At 41.3% G+C, this 26,231-nt stretch overlaps 1 protein-coding gene across 1 annotated transcript; it reads left to right on the top strand.

The window, feature by feature from the left end:
• Positions 1–387: 387 nt before the first annotated feature.
• Positions 388–24,859, top strand: HAPSTR1 (HUWE1 associated protein modifying stress responses). Its single transcript, XM_074965469.1, has 4 exons — positions 388–685; positions 1,686–1,766; positions 7,289–7,564; positions 22,529–24,859. Exons 1-4 carry the CDS (start codon positions 460–462, stop codon positions 22,771–22,773), a joined length of 828 nt encoding a protein of 275 aa, XP_074821570.1. The 5' UTR covers positions 388–459; the 3' UTR covers positions 22,774–24,859.
• The last annotated feature ends 1,372 nt before the right edge of the window (positions 24,860–26,231 follow it).

The following is a 26,231-nucleotide window of genomic DNA, read 5'->3' as shown; positions in this document are numbered from 1 at the left end:
CGCACAGCACACAGCCCGCTTGCGCTTGCGTAGAAGCTTTTGGTGTCGTAACCAATCTTGGCCCTCTTCCCGCCCCTTTGTGACACTGGCTTGATGATGGGCACGCAGTTATCCAATGGATGTGGGCTTTGCCGCTCAAACCGGCAAAGGTGGAGCCAAGCCTGCCAGTGAAAGAGCGAGGGGCGGGCCTTTTTTGACAGCAGGTTCGGCAGCTGCCTTTCCTGGGGTTTTACTGGGATTGGGGCGGCGTCTGCGGCTCAGTGTGGTTGGAGCCGGCGGAGAGGTTGGTGCTTGGGAGAGCGAAGGCCGAGAGTATGGGGGTTAGGTAGGAGCGGCCCGGCCCCAGCAGCAGCCCGGCCGGCCGGCCGGCCTCCGCCGGCGGGGAGGGCAGGCGAGCGCTGCCGAGTGACGGGGGTCTGGGCGAGGCGGCGGCGGCGGAGGAGCTGAGCCGGCCGGAGGATGGAGGACAAGAAGGAGGAGGGCGAGGCCGAGATCCAGGAGCACGGGCCCGAGCACTGGTTCAGCAAGTGGGAACGGCAGTGCCTGGCCGAGGCCGAGCAGGAGGAGGCGCTGGCCCCGGAGCTGCAGGAGGAGGCGGCGGCCGCCGCGCAGCCCGAGCACAAGCAGCAGAAGCTGTGGCACCTCTTCCAGAACTCGGCCACCGCCGTGGCGCAGCTCTACAAGGGTGAGCGGGGCAGGCCTGCGGGGCGCCCGGCGTGGCGTAGGCCGGGCCGGGGCAGCCATAGAGCATAGGGGAGGGGAGGCGGCGCGACGCAGCTCTACCGGGGAGGGGAGGCTCCGCCGAGAAGCTGGCTGAGGAGTGAGCTAGGAATCCTGCGGGGAGGGGGTGGGCGCTCGGGGTAGGTCTCAGGGGAAGCCGGAGGGGGTGTGGTGGGGAAGCGGCTCCGCATAGGGGCGGTGGGGGGAGGGGGTTCCTCGGGCAGTGTGAGGCGCGGGGGCTCCGCACCTACCCATAGAGACGGATGGGAAAACAAAATGGCGTAAGGTGGAGTCGCCGCCTCCGCCGCTGCCCTGGAAATCACCCTTCCAGCCCCCCTGGAGCAGGGGACGCCCCCGGGGATACCCGCCGCCCTCGGCCCCCCTCCGCGGCTCCTGTCTCCAGCTGTGTCTAGAGCCCCGGCCCCTCCCCAGAGATCGCCCAAAATGGCGGGGGTTGGGGGGGGGGTGGAAGGGATCGGCCCCGGGATGGCGGCGAGGGGGCCCTTTGGCGTGAGGGGAGGAGCAGACTCCCGGCAGCGCTCAGCGACCGCCGCGGGGAGCGAGGGACTGGGTCCCTCCGCCTGGACCCACCCCGGAGGGGGGGAGGGTGAGAGGGGGTCTCTGGTGACCCGCAGAGCAGCCGAGAGGGGGAGAGCTGGGGACCTAGCCTCCCGAAGGCGGCTCCTGCCGTCTAGCCCAGGGAAGAGGCACCGACAAAATGGCGAGCGCGGGGCCGGTCCCATTGTGCACTGGGTTCTGAGGGGAGGGGGCAGGACAGGGCGCTGCGCCGGCGGTCCTGAGGCACCATCGCCTATCCCGGTTCCGGGAAGCGGGCGCGGTCGGCCCAGCCACACCCCGGTCCCGGGCTGTCTCAGGGAGGCTGAACAAAATGGCGAAACCTAACATGGCCGTTCGGAGTTAGTGCCTCCAAAATAAACAGCGTGTGTGTCCTTCCACTTCTGCAGACCGGGTGTGCCAGCAGCCAGGGCTCTCCCTCTGGGTCCCCTTCCAGAATGCCGCCACCGCAGTCACCAACCTCTACAAAGGTAAGGGCCGGCCCGGGTGCTATCCCCACCCTGCTCCCAAGTGCTGGCTTTACTTATGAAATCCAAGCTGCTGCCTGAATCTTGTAACCTTTCCTTGGCCACTGTAGTTTGGCAGCAACTAACTTTCTTCTTGGCTCATGTGAGTGACTCACTTAAGTTGTTCCCCTCCTGGGCTCTTGCACAAGGACCTCTTAACATGTGCATGTCATTCTGATAAGCTCAGGAGAGGAGTACAACAGGCCATAGCATAGTATTTGACAGTGATACCTTTGTATAACTTGCAGGTTTAAAATAAGTTGGTTGAAAGGCAGACTTCATGCTCCAGATGAAGCTCTTCATGCTCAGAGGTTGTGTGTGTGGGGTTTTTTTTTAAGTAAGGTTTAATGTCTGCCAATGTTGAAATTTGGTTATAGGACAGTGATGCTCATTCTTTGTTAGATCTCTTACCTGTATCTGTTAAATTAATGCTTACCTCTTTTAGTGACTACTTAAGGTGTCCAAAGGGAATCAGGAAAGTTAACTTTCACTAATATTGTAATGTACAAACAATCTGCTGGACACCTATGATGCACAAAAATGAAAAGTCATGTTTAGCAGTTTGATTAGGAACTTTTTCAAAAATTCTGTTCCTCAACTGTAACTGACAGAGTATCATGACACTTAAATTTTCTACAAAGATACACTGAGTTTAACTATCAATCTCTAACCTCTGATTGGAAAAGGTACTTATAGGTCACTGTTGCAGAATGATCCTGCTAGGAACAGAAACATTCAGTGACTTTCCCAAATCAGCCTTCTGAACAATGCTAACTATTGCAGTGTGGCTCTCATTACCGTCTGTTCGCTAATGGTGATGAGTCAAAAGGAGAACCTTAAAATAAACTACCCCTTTGCTTGAGTTTGTTTGTTCTTGCATGATTTTGTTTAGCTGCATATCTGTTTTTCTTCATGTCCAGAATTCTACATGGAACCACGTATATGCATGCTTTATCTTTGATTGTTAGCACTTGGCTGATTTTGTCAATCCATGGATTTGTTTTAAATGACTGTAGTGAGCTTAGCAGTGTAGTATTTCTGAGAACAGATCAGGCTTCTCACCATGCAGTGATAAATGGGGAGGAAACAGTAGACGTGTAACCATTACATTGGAGACTTGCTTCTCCTTTGGAAAAATGCATATACAGTACATCTCTCTGTATCTACAGTAGACCATCCATGAAGAGTTAGTGAAATTGATGTTGTAATCTCTGCTGTTTATGTAGTTCTCCAAATGGAATGTGGGCCTTAAGGAATAGCCAGAAACACTAGTCCTAGGCTTTGTCTTGGCAGCTACTAAGTGTTAATCAGCCATATTTCCCTGATGACAGTCAAACTACAGCAGAGCTTCCACTTTATCATCTATCACCACTTGATAAATAGGAGCTGTTGTGTAAATCAGAGCTATAATCTGGCTCGAATATCTACTGCCTATATGTGAATTTTGATAAACTGGAATCTTATTATCGATTATTGTGGCTCTTCAGAGCACCTCCCCACTTTAGGAAGGACTTCTTGGATTCAGTTAAGAATTTGATTTAAAGTTTTGCAAGAAAAAATAAATTTATGGCATTGTTCTGCCATGATTATGTAACAGAATAACTTGAAAATATATTATCATGAAATTAAAATGATCTGGCTCTCACATGAATAAGATCATTTAAATTAAATGATTACATGATAAATTGATAGTCATTAAATTACAAACCTTTTTGAAAACGTTACCTGTTTTTCTTCCAAGTAGCAGTGGAAATTACTGAGTATTTTTAGTCTCTTGTGTATTTCACAGCCTTTGTCAAAGTCAGTTTCACTGTTTCCTCTATGAAGTCTTATTGGCTGCAGCCATGTTTACATTATGGGTTCTGTACTGCCCTAGCATAGATGGTTACTTTGATGGAAGGGGTGTTTCAATCAACGTCAGTAATCAGCTGCTTGGAGCAGCAGTAGCGAGATCAATGAAAGATGCAGCTAGGACGATGGAAGAATTCTATGTGGGGAATGAGGTTGGCTTAACTGCTGTGCTCAGGGGTGTGAATTTTTCAGAATTTAGAAAGTGTAGACCAGGACTACCTTGGGGGGAGGGGGGCGGGGGGGAGTCAAAGTAGGCTTGTAAAAAGACACAGAGGCAACGTGTTTCAGGTATTTAAAACTGTCTCTTTAATGGACTACATTAAATTGCCTACATTTCAAGGGGACAGAATCCATCTGAATAAAGCTATGCACAAGGAGAGCTAGCAGGGTAGAATGGTAAACACTGATGTAATACTAAAAAGTTCTAAACGTTCTTGTTGCTCTTTAAGACTTGGTTTATTGTGGTTACTATCAAAGGTGTGGGAGGCAGTGTGCTTCATACGAAGTTGCAAAAAAAGTCATCTAAGGAATATTGTATGATGAATCAAGCATTTCAAACTGCCTACATCAGGAACATCTGTTAAATGTACTTAAACCCATTTTTTACTTAAACTCAAACTACTGGCATCTTTTTAAAAAATTTTTTTTCCTGAGATCTGGCCCTAATAAGATCTGAATAAACAATAAAACAATGTTTTTCAAATCTATTCAGTTCTCCTTCACACCAATTTATCTGCGTATAGTTTTCACTTTTAAACTTGATTCAGCTCTTAGCATTTAATCACCATTTGTACATATTGTCCAATCAGTTGCAGCACTGGGCACCAAGAGTATTTTAAGTTTTTTAGATCTACTGACAAAATGTCCATCTAAACAAAGAAAATGGGCTGTTGTTCACTAACTGTCCTCCAGAGCCTACTTGGCTTGCCCTGAAAATGGTTTGGTTGCTTGTTCAGAGGGGACACAACTTTTCAGTACCATTCCAGAAAGTGTGCTAGAGACCTGTTGGAATGTGATGTCTAGAAATCCTGTTGGCCATGACTTCACTAGGAAAAAGGGATATGTTCATTAGGATATTAGGTGTTAGGTTAGACAAATCAGTTTTAACACAAGTTTAGTTATTTGTAGTCTTAGTTGATGGAGCTGAACCTTAAGGGGAGTGTAGGATTGACCTAGATCAGCTATGTGTTAAAACTACAATTACCTAGTCTATACTATATTAAAACAGCTTTTTTCCTAATGAAGGCAAGGCTTGTCCCATCTACACTAGCAGCCAAATGCCTTCAGCACCATATGACTGGAGATCGTGGTCACCCATTGTTAGTGGATCTCCACAACAGACTACTTTTCTTAGTGTAGATGGCACTTAACCGTGATGGCTTTATGTGGACTCTGTTCTGTCCCCTTACTTTTCTGTGTTTGAAGGTGATCCTGGCAAGCAATTGAAGGAACATTGTCAATTTGAAAACTAGTTTAGAGTTCTTAGTAGCTTCTATAAGTAGATCTGCATCAGAGTCCTTCCACCATCTTTTGTAATCTCATATTTTCCTAGTCTTCAAAAATGTTTCTTTAGTTGTGTGATAAAATCAACATAAATATTGTGGTTTTGACCAGGCAAAATACTGTCAAATGCACATGATAAACTGAGAGTTATTTGTTTCTCTAACTATAATCTTTTTGGTGTTCCTTTTAACAGTGTGAATTGAGCATCCTGTCTGAATAGTAACTATTAGACTTGGACATCAGAATATTAATATGGAGGAGGAATCTTTCATAGGCTTACCACTTCAAATATTTTTATCATAAAGGATGTGAAATTGTATATTTCTGTTATATCTACACTTTATACACTAAACACATCCAAAACATATTCGTCCCAAAGTTTTAACTAGAAGCAGTTTGAAGTGCTGCTAATTTTTAAACTCTGTTGATGGCTAAAGCATTCCTACTGGTTGTGGTCAGAATAAACACTTTATACACGAATCAGGTAACGGTGCCTTGTAAACAAATCTTAAATGATTGTTCTACTGACCTTGATTCTCAAATATAATCTGGCAGTTTGGAAGCTGGCTTGCAGGTAAATAGTGTATAATGCTGTTTCAGTGAGAAACCTTATTTGAATAAACAAGTATGAAGGCGCTATTGACATGGCTTAGGCATAGGACTCTTTGTTTACTAGTGTTTCCCCAATCGGGGGGAAAAACACCAAAGCTTCAGAAACACTCAATTAAGGAACATTGCCAAGTTCTTAAATGTATTTTTTCTGAAAGATTAAGTAAAGGAAATTGGAGTGGACTTTCCAACGTTTAGCTCCATGTCTTCATTATGGAGCAAGAGCAAACATGGTGTCTTATTTACTTGTTCATATGCTGAAATAACTGTTGGCAAAGCACTGAGAAGAAACTGCTGTGGCAGAAATAGTAGAATGAACACAGTTAAGGAGTACAGAACATTATATGTCCTATGTAATATGTGACTATGATCTCAGTAACATACTGATGTAGTTCTTGGTCTAATTAGCTAGAGTTGTTAGAAACTCCTCTAAAGTGGATCAAATGATCTGAAAGGATCTACTAGAAAATAACACAGTGGAAAGCACAGCATGACAACTCACGTCAGTATCCAGAATGAAATTCAACTTCATAGGAGATCTAATATCTGAGTGAGATCCAGCCTAAGATTTTGTGCACTAAACTTGTACTGGGCTTTGCAAGTAGAAGGCATGAAAGGCTTTTACAAAATATACCTTCATGGATTATAAATTCATGAATATAATTAGGGAATAATACAAGATGTCCCACATGAGACAATTTACAAAAAATGAAGCTTGGAACATTGCTAAAGTACTAGTTATGCATGGCTGCCTTGAATTCAAGGGATGTTTTCTAAAGAAATCACACCTCTGAAAATTGTTTACCTAGAGCAGAAGGACAAGAGGTTTTGTGTGATAACACTTGGTGTTTGGCTTGTTTCCCTAGTTTGTGTGGATATTCTTGCACACAGTGGAAGAGAATAACTTTAAAAGGGAGCATAAAAAGCCAAAACTCGTTAGGGGGACTTGCTCAAGTGTAATACCAGAAATTGCTCTTCAGTTTGTTTAAATTGACTTTAGATTTGATGATCTCTTCAAAGTTTCCACTGTTAAGTAGTGATGTAGCTGAAATACCATAGTTAATGCTTTAGTTTTAAACTACTTCAATTTAAACACAACTCTCTGACCCTTTACATCAAAACCTGAGTATAATCATCCTCACTTATTTATAGCAAATACTTCTGATAGCACCATAAACACCAAGTTGGGATTGGGAACTGCAGTGTTGGGTCCTATGCAAACATTGAAAAGAGACCACCCCTGCTTAGCAGTTTAATATGTATAGAATATAAACTGTCTTCTATGAAGGCAACTTTTAAGCTTGTGTATACCAATGTTTGTCTTGATTGTGTCTCTTGAAGATGTTGGAAAAGTGTTACTCTGAACTCCAACATGAGGGAACTGGGGATGGGCTGTGGTCTCTTGCAGTCTCATTCTTGTCTAATCAGACACATGGTAACCCTTATGAATGAAAAAGCAACAGACTAATTATTCTGCTTCAGATGCAACACTTAAGAACGTTCTTTGTCTTCTTTTTTTTCAGAAAGCGTGGATGCTCATCAAAGAAGCTTTGATGTAGGAATTCAAATTGGCTATCAGCGTCGCAATAAGGATGTGTTAGCTTGGGTTAAAAAACGCAGAAGAACTATTCGTAGAGAAGATTTGATCAGCTTCTTATGTGGAAAAGTTCCTCCTCCACGAAACTCTAGAGCTCCCCCAAGACTAACTGTAGTATCCCCTAACCGAGCTACTTCAACAGAAACTAGCTCATCTGTAGAGACTGATTTGCAGCCCTTCCGTGAAGCCATAGCTCTGCATGGTAACATTAATCTTTTTCAATATTTCTTTTTTAAAGATGGGTGGGAATCCTAAATGAGGAGCATATCTTCCTTTTAAGCTTTGGGGTTTATTTTGGGGCTCCCTTTGCTACAGTGTAACCAGAGAGGTAAAACTAGAGTAAAGGCACTTATTCACTTGCTCTGAAGGGGTTATGTGGTATTAACATCTTAGTTAATTGCTGAGATGTGGTACAATTGTTAAATTCTAAGTGCAGGCAAAAGTTTTTCTGCATTAAGGAGCAAATCATTTTTTGAAATTGGCATCTTGTGCAGCAGTGGTCTTGTAAAGTGAGTTTAGGATGCACTTGTAGCCACCCTCTTTCAGCAAAATGATTTCATGTTGTTGAAGAAAGGATGCAAAAAATGTACAGGTCATTTACTGATCAGTGCCAGGTCTGATGATGGGGTGCAGTCTGTATCTTCAGAACCAGTTTCTGGAACATGCTGTTGAAAAGCCATACTTACCTGAGTTCTGGAAAGGAAACAGGCTTTTTATAAAAGCGTTGATCTTACCCATTGGTAGAAGAGTGGATGGCACCTTTCATGTTTAGTTTTTGATGTCTCTGCCTTTCAGTGACAGGTGAAATCCACGTTTCAGTTTTGTTTTCTCCTCTCTCTGCTTCTGGGGAGCCTGTTGTCTTACCTTTACTGTCCCTTTGCCTTTTTCCTAGGAAGAGGGAGTTCTTAATTGGCCAACACTCCCTCTTACCTGTTCCTTTTTAGTAATGCACTGCTGCTTTGCTTAGTCAGTTTCCCAGTTTCACTGGTATGATTAGCATCCTGACTGGTCAGGAATGGGCCAAGTGATTTGCCTGTGTTCTTGAGTGGATCAGTCAAACTTTGGTCAGCTTTTCATTGCTCCCTGCCCTACTAGTGAAGGCATCTTTCAAGCCATGCTCATAGGAGAATATTCCTAACAGGAAAAGCTGTAGCACTTTGAGAGAAGCCATTACTAGTACTGCACAGCTGCCATTTTTTATTTCTAGGAGTTCTCATTAAGATAATGTGATTCAGGGGTGTATGTCAGAGGAATGGTTCTTACTGTCTAAAAGTGTGATGTTGGCTTTAGAGAAATTGATTCAGGTACACAATTTAGGCGTTTAAACTTTTATGTGGGCCATAATGTTCTTGGTGTGGCCCCCAAACCCTAGGAGCTGGTTTCTTTTTTTCCCAGCCCTTACTAGGAATCAGTTTACAACTTTTCTCCTAGGTAGCTTTAATTTAACAAAGGTCCATATTCTAATACTCTCATACCTAAATGGATGGTTACTTGCTTTTTATTGCTGGCTGTTAAGTGCTTTCACCTTTTACCTTAATTAAAAATTATTCACAATGGATAATTTATACACTCATATCTCATGTCTTCATCCTTTCAGAGTGAAACAATCCCAGCACCTCCAGTGTTATGACTTCTCTACTCAAAGCATCCTAAACCTTTTCCATTCTTTGGGTCTTCTAAAATCTTGATGAGAACACAAATGAGCAGAGTTCTTAAACTATAAAATGATGGGATGGGCCAGCCCAGAAGTAAATTACAAAATAAGTCCTGTGAGACTGAATAAATTAAAACTTGAGTTAGAGAGGTGGAAGCAGGACCAGGTGGAGGAAGTGGGTGTGCATGGAAATAATGGGCTGCTGGCATCTTCAGTTGAGGAGATACTTAAAAAGAGTGCAGTGCTATGACACTACAGACTTGGTTATAAACTGAAAGAATTCCAATAGCAAAGCCACAGCCAAGATAATAAGATACAGAATGTTTGGTTTGGTCTCTCTGGTTCTGCATAACAACTCCCTTTCCTTTTGAGAGAGTCCCTTTTTGATCTCTGTGTGTGGGCCTCTTCCTGTAATGACATTGTCTCTTAACCTTCAAGTGTTTGTGGAGAAGCGGCTGAGCTGGAACCCTTCTTTTGGCCTTAGGTTTTTTTCCCCCTTACAGCCCCAATTAAACAAAACCAACATTCATATAGTAAACACACCAATAATTGGGTTACTGTTCATATTCATAAGTTACAGGGCAACTGGAGATGAGGGTGGCAGTCTGATTCTGGTGGTGGCTACATCATGTAGGTGGCTGAATTATTTCGCATGCCTGCTAGGTGCCATTCTTTAGGATTTATATGGGCAGACTTAATAACTACTAGGCAAAAAATAGTTACATTGCTTTAGGAGCAAGTAATAGTATCTTTTAATAATTAAAAGGGAATTCTGTGCAATTTTTTTTAAATTCTGCACACTATTTTAAAATTCTTTATTTTATTTGTCAAAATAACAGTAACAACAATATCACACCATTTTCAGCTATTTTGGTAATTTCAAAATATTTGTCAGCAAATAGTTGAAAATGGTGTGATTATATTAATTTTATTTGGCAAAATAACAGTATGTAGAATTTTTAATTTTTTAATTTTTTTTTTGGTGCAGAAATCCCTTGAGTACCAGGGTTCTATGTTGTGCAGTATGAGTGCAGGCAGCTTGGTGGGGGGTCTGGGTGCAGGGTGGATCTAAATGCACTGGGGCTTGTTGGGGAGTTCCAGGTGCAGGGGGAATGGGACTCTGCAGGGGAATCCAAGTAAAGGTGGTTAGGGCTCAGTGGGGGGCATCTAATGGTGTGAGGGTTGGTGGGGTGGGGGTAAGTGTGCAGCTGCTTGGGGGTCAGTGGGGTGGGGGTACGGGTGTGGGGGCTCCCAATGCAGGGGAAGGCTTGGTTCTGGGTATGTTGGGGAATGAGGCTCAGTCGGGGGGCTTGGTATGGGGGGGTGGGTACAGATGCCCAGGGGTATGGGTGGACAGGGGGAGCTGCTCCCTGTACAGTGATCCCTCGCCCTGTTGCTGAGGAGTGATGGGGCCAGGAAGTGGGAGAAGGCAGTCACTGTATGGGGAGCTGCTTCCCCTGTCCACCCAGCCCCCATGTATCTGAACCTCCCCGCACCCAACCCACACCCCATCAAGCCTCACCACCTGCACCCAAAACCCCTGCCAAGTCGTTCTCTCCCACCTCCCAGGGTTCAGAGCTTCTGGCAGGCCAGCTAGGGGAAGCTTCTGAGGTTGATCTGACCCAGCCCCAGGCTGCTCGGTGCAGGGAAGGGGGAATTCCATCTCTGTCTTCTCCTCTCCCCCACCCCACCCCACCCCACCCCCCCAAAGCCGGGACCAACATTCCTGGCTGGCCGGGATATCCCCAGTCGTCATCCCCCACCCCTTCCCAGACCACAGGGTGACTTACTCTCCCGTGGCTGCCCAAACAGACACTGCCACAGACGCTGCCGGGGAGGAGTGAATGAGCACTGGTGAAGCTTGTCTTTGCTTCCCCACAGAAACAATTTTCTGCAGAAAAGCAGAGAGAATATTTCTGCACGCATGCAGCAGTGCAGAATTCCCCCAGGAGTAAATAATTTAGAAACTGTATGAAAAAGTTCATCAAGTTCCTGTCTGGCTGCCTCTACTCTTCAATTGTACTAAATATCTAGAAATGTCCTTCCACTTCTTCAGTTGATGTACAACTCTACAAGTCAATCACCCACTGGATTAGTTCTGTCTGATACACATTTTCTGTCTCTTCCTCAGACAGTCTATCTTACATTATTCATCTGGTGACCAGGTTTGTGTTTACCTAGTCTTTTTAAAATGACTGCTTTCCTCTAGTTCCTTCTGTCTGAATACGTTCGACAGAATTCAAGAATCTGTCACTTTCCATATTGTTCTCCTTACCAATCTTTAGACTCTTTCCAAAACTCAGATGGTTTTCAAGATTTGGAATATTATATGCAGTTTTGGTCACTGAGACTTGTGTATAATCAACTGTCTCTTGTTCTGCTAAAGCTTGCTGAAAAGCAGCACTTGTAGAACAACAAAGAGCACAGAAGTGCACATAAGAAACAAGTACATGCTTGTACTTAATACTTTATTAAAAAGTGACACTTCAAGAAACTGTCTTTTAATGTCTGTTTCATGGAAATGGGCATCAGTCCTACAGTTCTTCTGATTGGCTAATTTTTGGTTTATATGAGCAAATCATAGAGTGTGCAAGATAACTAAGTATTCGAGTGTAGACAGTGATTCCTATGGAGTTATCTTTGCTATGTGATACATCTGTGAAGTTATCTCTGTTTAGAATCCATTGAGAGGGAGAAGCTATGTGAACAAAGGAGTAGGAAGGTGTTTGAAGTGTCTGAGTAGTTGCTGTTTGAATCTGTTTGGGATTTCTTTTCTCTGCTTCCAAAAAATATACATCCTGTAGCCATGGGTTAGTCTGGGAAAGTGAGCAGTTCTACCCAAAATGTGTAGGGAAGAGAGACAGTTCAGGTTCCTGCACAGTGTTCAACTTCGTAAGTGTTGTAAAGACTTGTGAAAATCCACTGATCTCCCTTCTCTCCCCAACTCTACTAACTTAATATGTGAGATATGACAGGGCTCTTAGATTTCTTAGCTGGCATTCTTGTGGACTTGACTTGGAGGTTAGGCCTTTGCAGGAAAAAACAAAGATTTTGAGTCAAAGCAGGAGAAGCAGTCTACCAAATCTCTGAAAGTGGAGCAGTTCTTACTTAGGGCTGGTCTTCACTACCGGGGTAAGTCAACCTAAGTTACGCTACTCAGCTACGTGAATAACATAGCTGGAGTCGACATAGCTTAGGTCGACTTACCACGCTATCTTCACTGTGCTGCATCAACAGGATATGCTCTCTGGTTGATTTACTTTACTCTTCTCTGGGACATGGAGTACAAGACTTAACTGGAGAGTGCTCTGACATCGATTTTAAATAGGTTTTCACTAGAACCACTAAATCAACACCCGCTGCATCGATTGCAGCAGTTTCAATCTTCCTGGTAGTGAAGACAAGCCCCATATCTTTGAATTGTTTTATCAAAACTACTCCAGTGTCTTATCAGATGTAAAAGGAAATCAAGTTAGGTACTGTACAATGCTAAGATGAGGTAAATAAAGTACAGGCCATCATCTCGAAAACTTGTTTATGTATTATCATTGAATTGCATTAGTTACTGTAACTTTTCCTTCAAGACAACTTGTGTTTTGTATAGGCAAGATTCTCTGATTTAACATAAGATGAAAAAATTCTGGAGTCAGAGAACATGCTATCATGAACCAATGAACCCCTTAATTTGTTCCCATATCCTTGCCTTGAGCATCAGTACACTTGAATTCATACAGTGTGCTAAAGGTAGACTTTTAAAAACTACATTAACCCAAAGAGAGTCAAACACTGCCACAAAACCAAATGTGATGTTGCAGGTTGCTACCTGCTTAAGCTCCCTCTCTATGGGAATGGCTTAGCTACTTGAACTGTTGATATATTTTAACTATTTGACATAAACTGATGTCCAGATTGGCTTTTCCTGAAGCATGACAAGAGCTGTAAATTAATACAGAAACCAAAAACTTGTGGCGTTTATGGGGATATGTGTGGTACATATGGAGGATAGGTCCATCAATGGCTATTAGCCAGGTTGGGCAGGGATGGTGTCCCTAGCCTCTGTTTGCCAAAAGCTGGGAATGGGCGACAGTGGATAGATTACTTGATGATTACCTGTTCTGTACATTCCATCTGAATCACGTGGCATTGGCCACTATTGGAAGACAGGATACTGGGCTAGATGGATCTTTGGTCTGACCCCGTATGGCCGTTCTTATGAGGCGCTGTTTTATGGTGGAACTAATTTAAAGTATATTGGATCCTGTTGCAAGATTTCCTTTGCAACAAGTTTAAAGCTTCAAGAAGACTGTAGGGCCAAATTTTCAAAACTTGTGTGTGCTTTCTCTAATTACACATGCGTGCTTCCACAACTTTGCTTTCTGCATGTGTATTCCAGTTTTCAATTGAAACTGTCAAGCCACTGTTTAGAACACCTGTTCTGTAAAAAAACTTAGTCACAAGATTGTGAGAAGTAGAAATTCACTTGGTCTTCCCCTTATTTCCTGAACTACTAATCTCCTGTGAAAGACAAGGAACACTCAAATTTTCTCAGAGGACACCTACATTAATGTTAGTGGACCAGGTACCTTCCTGTTTGTGATCATGCAATCAATGTTCCTGTAAGAACTAAGGCTATTGTGTATGGGGGAAAGTGTTAGAAAAGTGTATATTGTAGTGTAGCGTAGCATATCGTCTTTACACACTGAAGTCTCCCTTTGTTCTCCTTTCAACTACTTTTGCTCTCTTCCACATGGCTCCTTGGTCTCCTTGTGCGCCCCCTTATCCCCACCCACCCACCTACTTACTTCCCAGATGCTAACACCTCCCCATTCCTCTCAATCTAGAACCAGTAGTATGGTGGTGGGAACTATACAGAACCCTAAAATAAATAGTGACTGATTCCTCTGTCTAGCAGCAGTTCCTAGTAGAGGCAGCTACTCTTTATTTAAAGACTGGCTCTTTATTTCTAGCTACTTATACAAGCATCCGTGTGCTCCTTAATGAAGACCCTGAAAAACTAGAAGCAGCTGGAGGGGAGTACCCAGCATCCTGTGACTACCAGTGTATGCTGCCTAGACCAGTATTAAAACCATTTAATTAATCACAACTCCCTCAACATACTGTACTTAAGGAGTTTAATGCATTATCACTGTTTTTCCCCACAAAATGAGTAGGAATGGCATGCTTGCCATGCTATCTTACCCTATGCCACAGGATCTCTGTTGCAGCTTTGCTTTTCTCTGATTTATTAGAATAGTAAAGTAGCACCCTTGTCTATGAGGGATCTGCATGTGACATTGGAGTTTTCTGAGGAGTAACACTATAGCTGAAATAATTCATTTTCAAGCCACTTCAGTTGTAATGCTCTGATTGGTAAACGCATGGTCAGTGTATACTGTATTCCAGAGTTTTAGCAGTCTCTGCTACTCCATTCTGAATGTACTTCACCAAAAGGGAGTAACTCTGGGTCTGTCAGTGATTGGGATTCTTTCACCTCTGTTCTTTTGGAACAAATGCAGTGAGCCTCAAAGTGATGGGAGTGAAGGATCTAGGGAAACATTGATCAAGTGGATTAAATTCATGGATGTCACTCTTCTAAAAACCTTCTAACAATGTTTTAATTTCTCTAGCCCTAATACTACTACCATAGCAAAACTAACCTGGTTACTTGATGATTTAAACTAGGCACCACGTCATCCCCAACCACATTCTCTTCACCATTTGAAAAGGTCACTCTGGCTTCTTTCTCTAGTATATAAGAAAGATGTGTAACTTTGCCTGCTAGAGATGCCAGCCTTCCATCACCCTTTTACTTTTGTATTTTGAGGGGGAGTAGTTTACTACACAACATCAATAGCAAATAGTACTTGGTAAAGGTATATGCAGGTGAGTGGGTTGAAAGGGAAGGGCAGAGTTAATGTGTGCTGTAGTCATAAGAACATAAGATCAGCCATACGGGGTCAGGCCAAAGGTCCATCTAGCCCAGTATCCTGTCTTCCAACAGTGGCCACATGCCAGGTGCCCCAGAGGGAATGAACAGAATAGGTAATCATCAAGTGATCTATCCCCTGTCACCCATTCCCAACTTCTGGAAAACAGAGGCTAGGGACACCATTCCTGCTCATCCTGGCTAATAGCCATTTATGGACCTATCCTCCATGAACTTATCTAGTTCTTTTTTGATGAACCCTGTTATAGCCTTGGCCTTCACAACATTCCCCTGGCAAGGAGTTCCATAGGTTGACTGTGCGTTGTATGAAGAAATATTTCCTTTTTTTGTTTTTAAACCTGCCACCTATTAATTTCATTTGGTGACCCTTAGTTCTTGTATGATGAGTAAATATTTCCTTATTTACTTTCTCTACACCAGTCATGATTTTATAGACCTCTATCATATCCCCGTTTAATCATCTCTTTTCCAAGCTGAAAAGTCCCAGTCTTATTCATCTCTTCTCATATGGCAGCCATTCCATAGTCCTAATAATTTTTGTTGCCCTTTTTTGAACCTTTTCCAATTTCAGTATCTTTTTTGAGATGGGGTGACCACATCTGCATGCAGTATTCAAGAGGTGGGTGTGCCTTGGATTTATAGAGAGGCAATGTGATATTGTTTGTCGTCTTATCTATCCCTTTCTTAATGATTCCCAACATTTTGTTCGCTCTTTTGGCTGCTGCTGTATACGAGTGGATGTTTTCAGAGAACTATCCACAATAATGCCAAGATCTTTCTTGAGTGGTAACAGTTAATTTAGACCCCATCATTTGATAAGTATGGTTGGGATTCTGTTTTCCAATGTGCATTGCTTTGCATTTATCAACATCAAATTTCATCTGTCATTTTGTTGCCTAGTCACCCAGTTTTGTCTCACTTTCCAGATCCTTTTATAGTTCTTTGCAGTCTGCTTGGGACTTAACGGTCTTGAGTAGTTTTGCCACCTCACTGTTTACCCCTTTTCCCAGATCACTTATGAATATGTTGAACAGGACTGGTCCCAGTACAGACCGCTAGGGAACACCACTATTTACCTCACTCCATTCTGAAAACTGATCATTTGTTCCTACCCTTTGTTTCCTATCTTTTAACCAGTTACCAGTCCATGAGAGGACCTTCCTCGTGTCCCATGACAAGTTACTTTGCTTAAGAGCCTTTGGTGAGGGACCTTGCAAAAAGGCTTTTGGAAAATCTAAGTACACTATATCCACTGGATCCCCCTTGTCCACATGGTTGACACCCTCTAAGAACTCAAATAGATGAGGCATGATTTCCTTTAACAAAAACCATGTTGAGTCTTCCCCAATAAATTATGTTCATCTGTGTCTGACAGTTTTGTTCTTTACTATAGTTTCAATCAGTTTGCCCAGTACCGAATAAGATGTGTGGAGTAGAGAGTATTTACTATTGGTATGACACTTCTGCATTAACATAGATTGATACAGCCTTATATAGAGAATGAAATCTTACTTTTGCAGTCGGTGTCATGGATTGCATTGTAGGGAGGGGCAGTAAATAGGTGGCTATATGTAGCAATAGACAATGAATCCTGTCTTTCCATTGTACACTTCAGATAATGATTCCTCCTGTCTCCACTTAATTATTTTTTTAAATGGACATTTAATCTCAACAAACCAAAATTTCTCTGGAACTTGGATAAATTATCCAGAAGACTTCAGTAATTGCTACTTAAACGAAATCCTCTTCCTATTTTGCTGCTGATTATTATTTCCCTTCAACTACAGTGGTTCTCACACTGGTCCAGAGACTTTACTGGTTGTCATCTGCAATCGAATTACAAGTTAATATTTCCCAGTGGACCACTTCTTCTTCCAAAATGAATCTTCTTTTGTGAACTTGATGAAAGATGGGAAACCATTATTCTACTGCATGGCACTTTGAGTTCCTTCATGAAACATATCTTCTCTAGTTAACCATTTCAGGCTCATGTTATAATTTGCTAATGTGTAAGGTTTCAGTGTTTGTACCTGAAATTATTTGAAGCAGCCATCAAATTTTAATGTACTGCAGCTTCCGCTAATATTTTGAGATGGATTTTCATGCTTAATATATGCATCTTGAATATTAAACTCTAAAAAGGCTCTTGACTGTACTTGCACTTGAAATGCTAGTATTGCTTTCCTGTCTTCACTGGAAGACTTTGGCAACAATTAAAAAAATCTGAATAATGATGTCAAGCGTTGTAACTTAACCCTGGAACTCTTCCTCTTCCTTCTTCCACCCCTAAATTGAGGGGAAGGGCATGCTGAATTTCAGTCTAAAGTGGTACAGCTCCTGCTACTCAATCTCAAGCCTTTCAATAAAGAGAAGGAAGTCTCAGCCTAATATTTCAAATGCAAAAGCAAGCAGAAGTTTTCAAAAATGCAGTCTTGATGCAGCACGAAGAGGAAAAAATCTTCTTGCTTTACATTTTTCTTAGTTTCTCTATTGTGTGCACTACGATTGTTTCTATAATCTTGCTTCAAATTCTCCAATACTTAAAATGCAGTTCTTGTGCTAAACGGTGATTGTCCAGCATTGATCATGCAATGAAAGGTCCCCTCTAATGTAACACACAGCATATATGAAGGTTGTTTGAATGTCCTACCTTGTGTGGCTGAAATATCGTAGTTACCTGCACAGACACTAAAAAAGTTGTTAGCTTATTCCATACTCTAGAACTTATAATAGTGAAATGTCTGCAAAGCTTATATTCCTTACTAATGTTCTCTTCTTCTCACTACTGCTATCTAATATCTGTTCCTGTTAGTCTAATCACTTAAGCCATTTAGTTGCTTGGGTAGTGTTTTTAGTAGGAGCATGCTGAAAACTAGAGCCTGATACAGTAAGGAAGATAAACCTTTAGTTTATTGGAATGGTTTCATCACACAAGGATTGTCTTATCTGAACTGTGGGTCATTGCCCTACAACAGTTTTAATTTGTGGGCCGGCCCCTAAACAATTTTTTAATGGACGTGTTGAAAACCATTGTTCTATGGTAACAATCTTTCACAGACCCCTTAGACATAGTCTGCAGACCCTCACGGGTCCATGGACCACAGTTGAAAACCACTGCTCTACAATGTTTTGTTTCTTGTTGAATTTAAAGTATTATTCTGTTAATACTGACATCCTCCTTCAAACATCCAGCTGCCATGAAATGGCAATTTGCCATTTCAGTAACTTACCCTACAATGCATCTGTTAAACCTTCTATATTTGAATTTGGTAACATAGCTTTAAATTGTGATACAACAGTCACCAGAACAGCAATTTATAAGAGAACAATGAGCTGTGCTTACCCTGAGTAAAAGGATTAAACTGTGTGTAATGTTAGCCTCTGTTAACTGAGACAAAATTAGTAATGAGTGCTCTATTAAAGCTTTCTTAAATCTCATTATTACAAAATACGCTACAGTGTGCATATTTGATATGAAGTAGTGCAAGTTAAAGTACAGTTAATAAAGTACATCTTGTGATACATTATCATTGCTCTCCAGTGTTCTTTCTCTTCGTAGAAGTTGTTAATTCAAAATCGGTTCCCTGGTCCTTGTTAATTACAGGCCTGTTTGTAGTCTCATTTTAATACCTTTCTAAATGTGTCCTGGTTATTGCATGGGCATTTAAATGTACCATGATACAAATTTATCTAAATCTCTTGAAAAGTAAGGTGGATGTTCAGTGTACGCTTCAGGCACTACTGTAACCTTCACAACCTTGATCTTTTTAAAAAAAAACAAACAAACTATTTTTTCAGGCATAACAAATGCGCTTTTCAGTTCTGGGCTAGGTATCTGTTTTAAAAAAAAAAAAATCACTTTTATCCAATTGTTTGTTTGTCACTTGGACAGACCTCTTTCAAAAAGGTAGCACTTGATAATGGTGTGTGAAACTAAACCTCAATCTCGTCCTTACAGAAATACCAACTTAAAAGAAGCTTCAGTTCTGGCCCTTGAGCTCACTAACCTTTGGCTTTAAAATGTTCACTCTCCTCTATTACATGCACAAGTCAAACAGGCGAGACTGAATTCACAAGTGAATCTTGACTGGTCAAAGTGCTGTAGTCTGTTGGCTGCCATAGTTGTTGCATATAATAGTAAGTTAAGTTGGACAAGGGTCATAAGTTGATGACCATTTACGTGAACTAATGCTGAACGTGTATATTGGACAAGCCTTAGAGGAGTGGAGCAAATAGCAAACTTTTTTGTTGTAAATTGAATTTGAAACATTTGATCTTTTTTTCAGGATCCTTTGGGTATTCTATACCAGAGACAACACTAAAAATTTTTCTATTCATCATTTTGTATTTTAGCTTGTAAATCTTACAATTCTTAACCAACATGGTGCAAATTAAGAACTTCACAAGAAACTTGCTCTGATACTTAGACTTATCAGTTGCATCAGTCATGCAATCGGTATTGTGACTATTTAACCAACATAACTAATAGTGCAGGCTCTATATACTCCTGGGGAAGTTCTACGCAGTGCAGAATTTTGCAGAAATTAACATTGTGCATGAAGAATTTCCTTTCTCCCATAGAAATGGGCTGCAGTGTAGTTGGCTGCCAGTAGGGGCTGCCCGACCCACCAGAGCCCAACTCTCACATAGAAGACACTGCGGAGGGGAGGGAGCTCGAGGGTTCCTGGGGGCTGCAGTTCCCAGCATGTCCTGATGGAAAGAGAGGGCGGCGCACAGGAAACTCCACACAATCCTGGGACCAAGCATCAGTCTGTTTCTCCCTCTGGATCCCTGGGCTCGGGGTGGGGAGGGTTGTAAATGAAGGAGGCAGGTGTCTGGGCGGTGGGGGGAAGGCATGTCTGGGAGGGGAGGGGATGGGTGTCTGGGCTCACAGAGGGACCCACAGCTGGGCTCTGGGAGGGGAGGGGCGGGTGTCTGGGTTCTGTGGGGGAGGAGGTGTGGGCCCTGTGGCTGGGCTCTAGGAGGGGATGGGTGTCTGGGGGGTAGCGGGTGTGGATATCTGGGCAACGGGGGCCATCCTGTGGCTGAGCTTTAGGGGGGTGGGTATCTGGGCCCTGGAGGGGGAAGGGGGGGTATTTGGGCTGGGGATCTGGGGGGAGAGGATGTTCAGGAGTATTGGTGGTGGGTGGGAGGCGTGGCTGTACTCTGGGAGGAAGGGGTTGTGGGTATCTGGCCCTCCTGCTGGGCTCTGGTGTGGGGAAGGTGGCAGAGAAACAGGAACTGGGTTGTCATAGGGGTTTCTTTAACACTCTGCTCCTGGGGGAATTTTTGTGTCTGTATGGATTTTTATCTTGCTTTAGATATGTGTTTGGGAAAAGCACTTACTAGTGCTCTAAACAAACACAAGCTTCCACGAAGAAGGTCAGAATTCTTAACCTATTCTTACAACCTGCTCTGTGAGGAAGCCCCATTGATTTTATTGCTGGCTTGTGGTCATAGGGCTCAGCTTGCAGCATTTAAGCCCTTGTTCAGTATTAACATACAAGAGGTTAGTTATCCTGTTAGTATGTTTCTCCTCTCACCACACACTGCACCTTTTGTATACCATCTCCCTATCTCTGTCCTCTCACAAAGGGGTTTCTGGCAACTAGAAATGGACCTCAAAGTGCTGACTTGTTTTCCGTTTCCTGTCTGATGCATCACCTTATTTTAATGTTGCTTTTACTGATCATTCACTTTTGTGTTATGGGGAAAAGCAGGTACTGTGATGCTGGCACGTAATCTAGCAATTTAGTTTTTAACTCTAAATGCACTTAACTCTAGCTTTCAGTAGCATGAATATCCATGGAGTCTCTGTCCATGAGTCTCCGTGCACTTAGAGTACTTTATTTGTTGTTTGTCCTGTATTTTCCTTTTTTAATGAGAACTTTTGTTAAGCTGGTGGTCTTGCAGCATAGGGATGTGAAAACAACCCCTGTAGGAAGCTTAAATACAAATGTACTTTTAAAGCTTGTCTAAATTTAATTTTAAAAAATTAATGAACCTTACACACTTGAAACTTAATTTATTCAAGAAAATTTAAGTTTATTTTAAATGCATTTGTCAGATTTCAGGGTAGTTTGTATGGGCTGCTTGCAACAACACTAAGCAGACTTTTTTTAAAGTCAAATTCCCAAAGAAAGTAGGCAGATATAATACCCCAAATAGATTGTAAGTTGACCATACAGATCTAGGTTATATATTCAAGATCCTATACTGAACTCTTTGTAACAAGTGGATGAGACTCTCACTTCTAGCAAGAGGAGCTTCTTTACTCCTCCTCTTGCTAGAAGTGATGTGTGTTGACAATCTGGTTCTGCTGGCTGCTTTCCTTTCCTGCTGCGTTGTTTTGTGCTCTGCCAATATACCCGAGTAAGCTCTTCTACATGATATTGATTATATTTTGTTCTCTGTTCACAGCTTCCATTTGATTAGCAATCAGTGTAGTGAATTATACTCCCTTCTAAGTGCTCTTGAAATAACAAGGTGTCATGAATCTGAGCAGTTGCTTATCTTAACTTGAAATTATCAGGACAATGAGTTTGTAGGGAAAGAATTGGTAGATTCATATTTTCTGTGGGAACACACAGGCATATTAGGGCTGATCATGTATTAGAACACTCTCTGCTTTTGCCAAATTCTTACACTGCAGTAATATGTTCTAGTGTGCTTATGTAACAGAGAACGTTGTTGAATATTGCTGTAATTATCTGGAACAGTCACAAATATTTCAACGGTAAAATAGTGTTAATTCAGATACTGAAAACGGAAAAGTTCTAATGATCACAACCTAGAAATGGTTCACAAATCTTGTATCCAAAATGCTGTCACAGGTACCTTGCCCATCTCTAAAACGTTTGCGTAGCTTTATTCAGACATCTCAGCCAAGTTAAGGCCTTGTTAAACAACTTTAGTGGTATCTTTTGGCATTTCTAAGAATAAGCAACTTTAAAGTAAAAACTTTGCTTTACTACTTTTGGAATCTTGTTCAGTTTGGCTGCTGTATAAAAGTCTTGTCATATCAACACAATTCCTAACGAATGAAAATGTAGCTTTTTGTTTCCAACTTGTATGAGTAATTCTGGGAGTTAGGGCAAGTCAGATCAAAATCAAATGCCCTAGAAACTTACTACTAGGACAGTCTCGAACTGGATAGTTAAAGTACTTAGTAAGAATAGTTCATTTTTAAATGGATTACTGCTTAAATTGAAAGCACACGTTTCAGGATAGGTTGTCTATACGCTCATATATCTAGATTTGGGTGAAGCAGGTTTTTTTCCTCACCAGTGGTTGATGCCTATCATGAGATTGTAAACAGCTAATTTCATATGCATTGCATAGGAAGCAACTTTAGCAGCTCTACGTGCTCGAATACACTATGTGCTGAGAAGGGGCTGCCTTTCAGTGCCTACACAGGCATACATATATACAAGTGGTAATGGAATGTGTCTGACCTATGAATTTTCTAGCATATTACAGAAACTTCAGTGAAATGCACAGGAAACTAGCTCATCTTCTGTCTTGCATTATTGCCTTTTTAACTTTCTTTCTTTCTTTTTTTCTAGGACTTAGTGGTGCAATGGCTAGTATAAGCGTTCGTTCAAGTACCCCAGGCTCTCCCACTCACGTAAGCAGTGGTTCCAATGCTAGTCGTAGGAGAAATGGACTCCATGATGTTGATTTGAACACTTTCATATCAGAAGAAATGGCACTCCACTTGGACAATGGTGGAACTAGAAAGCGTACCTCAGCCCAGTGTGGCGATGTCATTACAGACTCACCAACTCATAAACGCAACCGAATGATCTAAACTGCAAAAATTTCAAACCCACCATGCTGCTTGAAAGCCACTTGATCCTCAGAGTACTATTGAAAAGGAAACATGAGGCCATCTTCCCATATTCACTGTTTAAGACAAGTGAATTCAATAATTGCCATAAAGGAAGTTTTAGGTATTACAGTAGATGCCTCTTGTAACTACGGCTTTCTTAAACTATATTCTTAGCAGAGGACATCAGATATTGTGTAGTAGTTAGCAAGATCATCATAGGCGAACATGTATCCGTTCCAAGGCTAAAAGTGACCTTACTTGTATTCTTAAAGGGAAAGGAAATATCAGATGTTTTATTTGGTTATAGAATGCTTTGTCCTTTATTTCTTGCTGTGTTGAGTATTTGCTTCAACAGTATTGCCAGTTTGACTGAAATTGTCTAAAATATGACTTGGCATCTTTGTCAAATCTGCAGGCTTCCATTTTCGCAGCACTGTATAAGGCACCTAGTTTCTATATAGTAACAGTGTGCAAGTTATAAATATTGGACTGTGCCCTTTTTAGTTTTAAAAGCAGTTGATAATTCTGGTGATTGTGTGATAATGTAAAGAGGTGCTATGATGGTCATGCAATTAATACTTAATATTGAATCAATACAAGGATCTTTATTGGATTCACTTTGTGTGTTTTAGTGCTCTGAAGTAGCAATATTAAACTTTTTCCCCAATTAACTTCATAGGGTTTTACATTTTCAGTTTAAGAACATATATGTACTTACTGGTATTATCCTTGTAAACATAAACAGTGCAGACTGCACCACTGCTGACCTAAATTTAGAGAAAGATGTCCTGTAATTGGAGAATAGGCTTTTTTGTTCAGTATTAGTGAAGGGTAGATATTGTGTACAACCGTATCCCATTTTACATTGTGTGAAGTAATTGCCCATGTTGGGGAGGGGTGGGAGGTGAGGGAATGGGGAACAGTTGGAAAAGGGTTGTGTTCTGTCTGCTGATGAGCAAGATTTCTGGTCACTTATGGAAACTGCTTGGAGTGACTAGCTTGTGTGTGACATCTTTAGGATGAAGTGATGTGCAGGTTTTGCCAAGTGCTAAGACAATAACTTCTAGTTTTAATTCTGAAGAAAAGATCTTTCTTTTCAGTAAATGCAAGATAACATATTGGATGGCTTTCAAAGATAAAACCTGCTTTCTTACAATGTCTTTAACTGAATGCCCTGATGAATATGTAATGTTGAAAACTGGCTACACAGTTTAAACTTAAATCCAGAAAGCCAAGTGTGGATCAAAGATGCTCCCTCTGCAAATCAGTACTGTTAAGTGCAGACACTTCAAAAACTCATTACTTAAAGGAGAACAATTTCTAAGTTAAAACAGTTTTTTTACGTTTAGAAATATCTGATCTTGATTTCCTCTTTGTGGCGAAGAACTTTTATTCAAAAGCTTTTGCTTATGAGGCGGGCTAAAATAGGGAGAGGTGAGGAGATGAAGAGCTGCTGACTTGATGGGGAGGAGGGAATATTTGAACCGGAGGCCCTGTCCACACTGTAATAGAAAACAGACATTCTTTAAGCTTGCCTTACATTCACTTGCAGCTAAACAGAGATCTAACACATGGATGAGGCCAGGCTATGCTAGAACCACCATATTGAAAATTCTATTCTGGTTTTCTGCTTAACTTAGATCATGATTTTGAACTCTGTTCTAATATATCTTGGCCACAAGTGAGTGTATGCTTAAGCAATTTAAGGTAAGTTTACATTCTACTAGTTTACATTCCCCTGCCTGAGCAGCTGAGGCAGGGTTACAGCTGTTTCAATTTTTTATGATAAAAAGTCCTCTAGCATAGAAGTTCTCCATCAAAGGTAGGGCAAAGTCCAGGATACATCATGTTGCATTTTTCAAAAATTTTGGAGGCCATCTTTATATATTCTAAGAGGAATGATTTTGTTTTTAATTTGTATATAAATCAACAGGTTCAGGAGTTCTTCAACAGTTCCATAGTACTGTGCTAAAAGTTTGCAGTTCATGGAACCATCTAAGAGTCTTTAAATAAAATTAAAAAAAAAAAAAAAGGTTGTTAATCTGTTTGCGGTCTAACGGCAAACCACGTAAAAAAGCTGCCAGTGTATGTACAATTAAGTTACTACTGTTGACCTAAAGCCATAGGGCTTTGTGTGATATTTATAATTCTTTTATAAAGTATAGAACTAATTTCAATTCTATGAGACTTCGCATTTTAAACCAAGATTGACTTGTAAAATGGGATTGTAAGACAGTAGAAAAGATGTTAAAGCAACTTTAATTCTGCAAAATGACCTACTTGTAGGATATAAGCAGAGGTATTTCTTACCCATGAAATAGAAACAGCAGGTGGGTGTCACGATCAGCCTTGAATAGACAAATGTGCCACTCAGTGATGAAAACATTCTGAAGCCCCCTTCCACTTATTAGTTGAACTTGTTCATAATTGTGCAATTAAACCAATTTAGGATATCTTTGTTTCCTTAGATCTTTGATGCCGAACATTGGGATTTCTTGATGTGAGACAGTTACTACATGTAGTAGTACTAATGTTGGAGCTCCACACTATGGAAAGTACTGGGTTAAATGTGACTTACGCTTAACTCTATCCAAATATGACTACACATGGAGCCTAATCTGTTTTAATTTTTTTTCAAGTGGAATAATAAATGCCTCTGTTTAAGTTAATGCTTTGAAGCTTTGCATTCAATTTAGTACCATTTAAACTAAATTCATCAAGCTTTTTTGATTTGTGCCATTTTTTTTGGTAAGAGAAAGCAGGCTTTAATATCTTACTGGTTGCATTAATATTTTTTGCTTGTAACTTAAATATTTGACGACTTATTTTTACCATCTTCCATTGGTATTTCATTTAGCCCCAAATGTTACTTGTTCTTTAAATGTTAACCCCTCCCAAAAAGACCTAAAATGCATGTATTCACCTGATAAACAGAAGGAGAGCAGATTGTTTCTTTAAAAAAAATAAACATTCAATTCCAGTACCTATGGTTTTGAAGACTTTATTTCTTGTGCCAGTGTAGGAAACTCAAATTGTGGAATATTGCTTTCAGGCACTCTATCTGAGCAAGAAGCAAGTTTCTCTCTTTTGTACAGTAAACATTCAATTCAGACCTGATTTGTTTGGGGGAAATGGATGCTTTATATTTTGTTTTCTCCTCTGACTCTACTTAACTCATACAATTGACCTGTCTTGTCACCATGTAAACAAAACTTAACATGAACGTGTGGAGCAAATTACATACAGGACATCCTGCACTGAGGCTACTGAGCTTGGCTTGCATTTTACTAAAATTAAAATTAAATGTTAAATTTAGAGCTATATTAAAATAAAATAATGCAAAAACTGTTTGGTATTTTTTTGGCTGCAACTGAAGTCCTGCATTTATACTTTTACTCTGAAATGTGGTTTATCCATCTGGAGTAATAAACACTTTA

Source organism: Natator depressus, chromosome 10, assembly GCF_965152275.1.
Source record: "Natator depressus isolate rNatDep1 chromosome 10, rNatDep2.hap1, whole genome shotgun sequence".
In the NCBI taxonomy this organism is placed as follows: Eukaryota; Metazoa; Chordata; order Testudines; family Cheloniidae; genus Natator; species Natator depressus.
Note: the sequence above shows the minus strand (reverse complement) of the source record. Positions and strands in the feature narration are given on the sequence as shown.

Excerpts from the sequence above, each read along its gene's own strand:
- HAPSTR1 (XM_074965469.1), top strand. The coding sequence starts at position 460 with ATGGAGGACAAGAAGGAGGAGGGCGAGGCCGAGATCCAGGAGCACGGG. Across the intron at positions 686-1,685 it reads CGTGGCGCAGCTCTACAAGG|ACCGGGTGTGCCAGCAGCCA; the intron begins GTGAGCGGGGCA and ends CCACTTCTGCAG. Across the intron at positions 1,767-7,288 it reads AGTCACCAACCTCTACAAAG|AAAGCGTGGATGCTCATCAA; the intron begins GTAAGGGCCGGC and ends CTTTTTTTTCAG.